Source organism: Mandrillus leucophaeus, unplaced genomic scaffold (assembly GCF_000951045.1).
Source record: "Mandrillus leucophaeus isolate KB7577 unplaced genomic scaffold, Mleu.le_1.0 Scaffold868, whole genome shotgun sequence".
Lineage (NCBI taxonomy): Eukaryota > Metazoa > Chordata > Mammalia > Primates > Cercopithecidae > Mandrillus > Mandrillus leucophaeus.
Window position 1 is genome coordinate 241,119 of NW_012109452.1, and position 8,346 is coordinate 249,464.

Below are 8,346 nucleotides of genomic sequence, written 5' to 3' on the forward strand. Positions count from 1 at the left end.
TTCTTTGGCACTAACAAGGAAAGATAACTTTCTCTTTCAAGGGCCACATGTTTGTGCCTCCAGGTGCTCCTAAAGTTTTTATTAAGCCTAAAAACTGCATTATAGAAATGGCAGGGCATATTGTTATAAATCACACAAAGAAAACGCATGTAGTATTTCAGTCTAGTTCTTACCTTCTTGAACGGAGTTCTTACACATGTGTAAGACAGATAGGTATTGAGAAAGGGACAGTAGGAATGTGAAGGGATGCATAATATGAGACCTAGTAACAATTTTGACCTCTCTGGTCTTTCTCTGGGTTGGGCACAGCTTCAAATGCTTATGTGTGTATCAACACATACCCCCACTTCCTCCTTCCCTACCTCTTCCTTCTTACTGGCTTTGAGAGAGAGCATATAAATGACATCTTCAGGGCATGGGAAGCCACTTATCTGCAGACTTGTGGGCAGTAACTCACCCTCACTCAGCGGTCTTCTGGCTCTGGAAACAACTCTCGCTCAGCCTTCTCCACCATGAGCCTCAGACTTGATACCACGCCTTCCTGTAACAGTGCCAGACCACTTCATGCCCTGCAGGTGCTGCTGCTTCTGTCACTGCTGCTGACTGCTCTGGCTTCCTCCACCAAAGGACAAACTAAGAGAAACTTGGCGAAAAGCAAAGGTAGAGGCCCTGCTTCCCTGCACCTGTTGCTGTTTCTGCTACACCTGTGTCTGGGGGAAAGACTAGCTTGGTGCCTCTGGGGCTGGAGAGTGCCATTACATCAACAACTCCAATTGGAGGAGGCACACGGGGGTGGGGGGTCACTTCTCACTTCTTGTGTGCTGGGCATTCTGCTGGGCACTTTACTTAAGCTTTACAGATTATATTCACAATAGCTTCATGAGAGAGGCACAATTACCTTCAATCTGCAAATAAGGGACCTGAGGAAAATATTCATGGCCACCAATAGGTAACATTTTCTACCCTAGAGGAAAGTCTAGACAGTGAGTTGTACGCTGAACTGCGCTGCTTGTGTATGAAGACAACCTCTGGAATTCATCCCAAAAACATCCAAAGTTTGGAAGTGATCGGGAAAGGAATCCATTGCAACCAAGTCGAAGTGATGTAAGTTGCTGTTTCTGTGCTATTGCTCTATCAGGGAAACCCTTTACCTCCATCCGCATATGCACTTGTTTCCTCCAGTCTCATGGATTAGTTCTGATATTCAGGCCAGGACACCAACAGATAACCCTGTTCTCTCTTGCAGAGCCACATTGAAGGATGGGAGGAAAATCTGCCTGGACCCAAATGCTCCCAGAATTAAGAAAATTGTACAGAAAAAATTGGCAGGTGATGAATCCGCTGATTAATTTGTTCCGTTTCTACCAAACTTCTTTAACTCCCAGGAAGGGTAGAATTTTGAAGCCTTGATTTTCTAGAGTTCTCATTTATTCGGGATACCTATTCTTACTGTATTAAAATTTGGATATATGTTTCATTCTGTCTTAAAAATCACATTTTATTCTGAGAAGGTTGGTTAAAAGATGGCAGAAGGAAGATGAAAATAAATAAGCCTGGTTTCAACTCTCTAATTATTGGCTAAACATTGGACTGTGCTTTGCATTTTTTTTCTTTAAAAATTTCTAATCAAACACAGCTTGGTTGGTTTTTTCTGCTCTACTTTATGGTTATTAGACATACTCATGGGGATTATTAGATTTCATAATGAGCAATGATAATAGGAATCACATAGAGCCCAGCAGAGAATATTTGCTCAATACATTTTTGTTAATATATTTAGGAATTTAATATAGTCTCTCAGTGTCTTAGTCCTAGGATGTCTTATTTAAAATACTCCCTGAAAGTTTATTCTGATGTTTATTTTAGCCATCAAACCCTAAAATAATAAATTGGTGAATATGAGTCTTATAATCTGTGGTTAAAGTGAATATATTTGCCACTAGTAGAACAAAAATAGATGATGAAAATGAATTAACGTATCTATATAGTTACAATTCTAGCATTAGAATAAGCCTTATAAATAAGTACAATATAGGACTTCAGTCTTGCTAGACTCCTAATTCTAAATTCTACTTTTTTAATCAACAGAACTTTCATTCATTTTTAAACCCTAAAATTTATACCCACACTATTCTTACAAAAATATTCACATGAAATAAAAATTTGCTATTGATTTGGTGTCATATATTATTAATTTTAACAGGATTGTTGGGGAAAAAAACTTTAATTTTCCTTTTTTGTATACTTGGTATTTCACAGTATGACCAACAAAAGCTACTAAATTGATGATCTGTATCATTCTCAATGTAGTATGATAATAGTTCCAATTTATTAATCATTTTAATACGCCAGGAATACTAAGTGTTTTGCATGCATGAACTAAACAATTTTTTAAAAGATAGATATGATCTGGTTAAAAGCACGTCCTCTGGAAAAATGGGGATAATAATATTGCCTCCCTCATAGAGTTTATGGAAGGATTAAAAGAGTTAAGAAATTTAAGGCATTTAAAATAATGTATGTCACAAATAAGCCATATATAAATGTTAGTAATTATTTCTTATGATTATTACTATCCTCCCCCTCATTACAGAAGAGAAAAATCAAGTTTATAGAGTTTAAAATACTTGCCCACTTTTAGCTAACTAAGTAGGTAACAGAGTGGTAATTTCAAATTGTGTTCTTAACTGCCACACCACAGTGCTTTCCTCAACTCTTCTTTCTCTAATGAAGAGATTACATTACATATAACGTAGTATTATTCACATACATAATACAACTTGATACATAAATAGCATATTGTATATACTATAATAATTATAGGATATCAGGCATCTCACTCATTATGTCTGGTGGTTTCCCACTGAAACTTGACAAGACCAGCTCCTGAGACATGGCACAGTGATGACACCATGTTTATACCTCCTGAGATGCAGATGTCTTCTGTTTTTGTGTGCATGTATTGAGTTATTCTGTTTACATGCAGGGAAAGAGTAATTTAGTTGCCACTCAGTGCCACCTGGATTCCTTTACACTGCAAACATTAAAATCTGGGTGTACAATTGTACAAACCTAGCGTGTTGCCCATCCATATGCAAAATCATCCTTCCCCTTCATTCTCTCTGCTGCTAACTCAGAAGGGGCTTCAAGTCTCAGGTTAATAAACATGTATGAATTACAAAATGTTCTGCAACAGTGATTGTGTTGGATACAGGATGTTCATAAATACAGTCATGTTTTGCTCAACAATTGGGACACATTCTGAGAAATGCATCATTAGGTGATTTTATCATTGTGTGAACATCATAGAGTGTGCTTACACAAACCTAAATGGTATAGCCTACTACAAGCCTAGGCTATATAGTATAGCCTATTGCTCTTAGGCTAGAAAACTGCACAGCATTTTACTGTGGTGAATACCATAGGAAGTTGTAACACAATGGTAAGTATTTGTGTATCTAAACATATGTAAATGTAGAAAGATATAGTAAAAATATGGTATAAAAGAGTAAAATCATACACCTGTATAGAACAGTTACCACAAATGGAGTTTGTAGGACTGCAAGTTTCTCCGGATGAGACGGAATGTGAGTGGTGAGTGAACGTGAGTGCCTGGGACATGACTGTACACTTCTTTAGGCTTTGTAAACACTGTACACTTAGGCTACACTAAATTTATAAAAATATTTTTTCTTCAACAAATTAACCTTAGATTACCGTAATTTTTTATTTTTAAACTTTTTAATTTTTAAACGTTTTGACTTTTGTAATAACACTTTAAACGCATTGTACAACTGTACAAAAATGTTTTTTCTTTATATCGTCATTCTATAAGCTTGTTTTCTATTTATTTATTTATTCATTTATTTTAGAGATGAGGTCTTTCTCTGTCACCTACACTGTAGTGCAGTGACATGATCACAGCTCACTACAGCCTCAAACTCTTGGGCTCAAGTGATCTTCCTTGATCTTCACTACAGATGTGCACCATCATGCCCAGCTAATTTTTAAAAACTGTTATTGAGAAGGGGACTCATTTGGTTCCCAGGCTGCTTTTGAACTCCTAGTCTCAAGTGATCCCCCTGCCCCAGCCTCTCAGGCTGGCATTACACCTGTGAGCCATAGAGCCTGGCTAATTGTTTTTTGTTTTCTTTTGTATTTTTTATTTTTCACACTTTTCTGTTAAAATTAAGATACAAAAACTCATATCAGCCTAGGCCTACATGGAGTCAGGATCATCAGTATCACTATCTTCCAACTCCCTGTTTTATCCCACTAGAAGTTCTTCATGGGCAATAATACGCATGGAGCTGCCATCTCCTATGATAACAGACAGAAGATAACAACTCATACTTCCTGAAGGATCTGTCTGAGACTGTTTCACAGTTAATGTTTTTTCTATAACTAGTAGAAGGAGTATACTCTAAAATAATAATAAAAGGTATAGTTAGTAAATACATAAACTAGTAACATAGTTGTTTGTTATTCTGATCAAGTATTGTGTACTATACATAATTGTATGTGCTATATACTTTATAGAACTGGCAGTGCAGTGGGTTTGTTTACACCAACATCCCACAAACATGTCAGTAATACACTGTTTCCTATGACTTTACAACTGTGAGGCAGTAGGAATCACATCACTAGGCAACAGGAATTTATCAGCTTCATTATAATCTTAAGGGACCACTGTCATATACGCAGTCTATTATTGACCTAAATGTTGTTATGTGCTGCACTACTGTATATAAGTCACAGAGAATTGCACTTGAAAAGATCACTATGCGGTAGGACAGGCAGATAAGTAGGCAAATAATTGCAACTATATATTACACATGCTAATATATGTATGCTTCAATTGCTTGAAGGAGCAGATACATGAGCATGTTAAAACTTCATCATCATCATTTTCAACTCATCATCTTTGCTAAGGTAGCACTTTGAATTGAGTCTATACCAGTACACTGAAACAGTGACAAATGTTATAATCTCTGATTTCATAGTGTTTTCCAGTTATGAAACAAAACCATTTTTAACACTATGAAATACACACATACACACACACACATATGTATCTCTATGTAATATGTGTGTGTGTGTGCGCGTGTGTGTGCATGTGTGTTACCTGTGAGAAACAGGAAAAACACAGTTCTGCAAGATAGAAAGGCAAGAGAACATGATTGCATAGAGTTGTCAGGGAAGGCCCCTCTGAGGAACTGATACTTAATCCGACTCCAGAAGTATAAATAAGTCGTAGTCAGCTGAAAAGGAAAGTGGTGGGAGAGTAGGAGGAAGAAACTACTCAGCTCAACAATTAAATTGCATATTTCTATAGCAGTCCAGTCCTACCATGTATTAGAATATCAGCTTTTCCATGCAGTGGTCTCCTGACACCCTTCACCACTGTTAATCAGTGTGACAGAGAACCTCTGACTTCGGGTTGAGGGTGCACCCTGCCCTAATAAAGGGCCAAAGTCATTCTTTTTCAGTCCACAGGGATCTCTTCTCCTTTTCTGTGTGGGATTCTATTGCATCCCCTCCACTCTCACCTTCCATCATTCTCACATTCAACTCCCAGATGCCCTGAATCCTCCCGCAGAAACCATCACTGCTCCCCGCCAACAGTTCAGCCCATCTCACCCTGTCACTGGCACTGGCTGAAAACACAGCAGGCACTGGGAGACATGGCCTAGCAAACTCTTCTTGTCTTCTCTTCTGGACAGTTATTCAGCATGGAAACAATGAAGAAACAGCCAGGCACTAAGCTTTTACAAAAAGAATGCATTCAAATATTACTTCCGCAATTTTTCCAACAGTACAAGTATGGGAAAACAGACCTTGTGTCCCACAGCATACTGGGTAATTGTCGGTGGAGCCTGGTAAATCCCATCTAGAGACTAGGGAATTTTTCCACATTCAGGTGAAATTCAGAAGAGTCATTGCCTAGAGAACAAATTAAACTCATTAGCAGCAGAAAATAATTGCAAATAACACACCTTTCACACACAAAGCCACCAAACTCAGTAGTAAGCATTGGTAGTTGCAGCTGGGAGGTTGGAAAGGAAACAGAACTGTCAGGGTCCTGAAAGTGCCTAGTGTGTAAGTTGCATGATGACAACAGAGAACTCTATTATTAGTACAACACAAAAAAAATTCCTCTTCTGACTCAAGTTCTGTTTCTAACTCTACAAATGTGCTTGTATGTAAGTTGAGGTTGGAGGTCCCAGCCAAGGCTGCTGCCCAGAGCCCTTTTCTTTCTTTCTCTCTTTCTTTCTTTCTTTCTTTCTTCTTTCCTTCTTTCTTTCTTTCTTTCTTTCTTTCTTTCTTTCTTTCTTTCTTTCTTTCTTTCTTTATTTCTTTCTTTCTTTCTTTTCTTTCTTTCTTCCTTTCTTTCTTTTTCTTTCTTTCTTTCTCTTTCTTTCTCTCTTTCTTTCTTTTTCTTTCTCTCTCTCTTTCTTTTCTTTCTTTCTTTCTTCCTTTCTTTACTTCCTTTCTTCCTTTCTTTTCTTCCTTTCTTCCTTTCTTTTCTTTCTCTTTCTTTCTCTCTTTCCTCCTCTTTCCCCCTTTCCCCCTTCCCCCCCGCCTCTCTCTCTCTCTCTCTCTCTCTCTCCTTTATTTTTTTGTAATCTTGGCTGGCCAGAGCCCAAGTCTTCCCAGCAGTATCTTAGTTTCCGCACCGCCGTTCCTCGCTGTCCCCTTCAGGCTTCCGGACTGGAAGGACAGCCGGCGATAAAACGCGCCTGGTGAGGCTCAGGAGTCACTGGTCACAGAGACCCAGTCCGACTTTCCCATCGTACTGAGATCCTGCTGGAAACTCTGCTGCAACATGAGCTCCGCAGCCCGGTTCTGCCCCTCACGCCCCGTGCTGCTGTTTCTGGCGTTGCTGCTCCTACCAGTTGTGGTCGCCTTCGCCACAGGTGAGAGCAGAAGCAAGGCTGTGAGGGCCGCCAGCGGCGAGGGGGAGTCCGGGAAGCCCTGAGGCTGGGGAGTCCTCTAGGATCATGATCGCAGCTACACTTAACCGAGCGCCTGCTGACTGTCCGGGCACAGTGACAGGCGCTACACCTGCACCTCGCACCTGGTCAGCACAACTTCTGTCTGAGGCAGGTATGATTTACGGCTAAGGAAAAGAAGGCTGAAGGTAGTGGAGAAAGTCCCTAAAGTACCTCTGGCTACTCATGGAGTCATCATTCCGTCCCCTCCTCCTCTCTTACCCCCTCCCTTTTCCCCTCAGCTGAAGCTGAAGAAGATGGGGACCTTCAGTGCCTGTGTGTGAAGACCACCTCCCAGGTCCGTCCCAGGCACATCACCAGCCTGGAGGTGATCAAGGCCGGACCCCACTGCCCCACTGCCCAACTGATGTGAGTCCTTGCACTGCATCACTCAGTGCCCCGGCTCCGTGCCTCCTCTGCCCATCCTTCTCCTTTTTAATGCCATCTGCAAACCCAAGAACTGAAGGTCACATCTCTTCTCTTTTCCTTGCCAGAGCCACGCTGAAGAATGGGAGGAAAATTTGCTTGGACCTGCAAGCCCCGCTGTACAAGAAAATAGTTAAGAAACTTTTGGAGAGTTAGCTACTAGTTGTCTAAGTGTGTGCATTTGCTTTGTAACATACTTTTTTTTTTTCCAGTTTCAATCTAACTGTGAAAGAACCTCTGATATTTGTGTTATCCCTATGATTTTAAATAAACAAAATGAATCAAGTTGTAGTATAGTCAAAATACTTCTTAATAATAGTGCAAAAATTGCATTGACACATAATTTCATGGAAGAAAAAAATTCCGGTATTTTAAGCAAAAAGTATTTTGAAGGAAGGTTTGAATACTGGCTTTGCTTGGTGTTACATGTTGGCTGATACATATTCATGCATTTACATGATTGCAGTACTTTATAGCTACAATTTACCTGGACGATTATTATTACCTTTGCCAATAAATATTAGTAGCACTTATGCATTACTAGATGGCTTTTTAAAAAATTAAGTAAATAAATAAATCTCTGCTTTCATGCCCACAAATTCTGGAAACGAGGAGAGGTACTACATACTGATGTTTTTATTCATCCCTCAGGAAGGCACTGCTCTACTCTGGGGAGAAAGGAAGTTGTTGCAATGTTGGTATATTAGTTATCTATGGCTTCTGTAACAAATTAACACAAACTCAGTGGCTTAAACAATACAAATTTATTATCTTTCAATTCTAGAGGGTTACAAATCCCAAGTGGGTTGAACATGCCAAACTCAAAGTATGATCATAACTATGTTTCTTCTGAAGGCTCTAGAAGAGAATCTATTTCCTTTCCTTTCTCAGCTTCTAGAGGCATCTACATTCTTTGGCTTATGGCCCC

At 39.5% G+C, this 8,346-nt stretch overlaps 2 protein-coding genes across 2 annotated transcripts; both read left to right on the forward strand.

The window, feature by feature from the left end:
* The first annotated feature begins 425 nt into the window (after positions 1–425).
* On the forward strand, positions 426–2,433 carry PPBP (pro-platelet basic protein (chemokine (C-X-C motif) ligand 7)). Its single transcript, XM_011968958.1, has 3 exons — positions 426–660; positions 969–1,104; positions 1,247–2,433. The coding sequence occupies exons 1-3, from the start codon at positions 513–515 to the stop codon at positions 1,347–1,349; spliced, it is 387 nt and encodes a 128-aa protein (XP_011824348.1). The 5' UTR covers positions 426–512; the 3' UTR covers positions 1,350–2,433.
* Positions 2,434–6,661: 4,228 nt separating this feature from the next.
* On the forward strand, positions 6,662–7,948 carry LOC105531129 (platelet factor 4). Its single transcript, XM_011968959.1, has 3 exons — positions 6,662–6,917; positions 7,235–7,361; positions 7,487–7,948. Exons 1-3 carry the CDS (start codon positions 6,827–6,829, stop codon positions 7,572–7,574), a joined length of 306 nt encoding a protein of 101 aa, XP_011824349.1. The 5' UTR covers positions 6,662–6,826; the 3' UTR covers positions 7,575–7,948.
* The last annotated feature ends 398 nt before the right edge of the window (positions 7,949–8,346 follow it).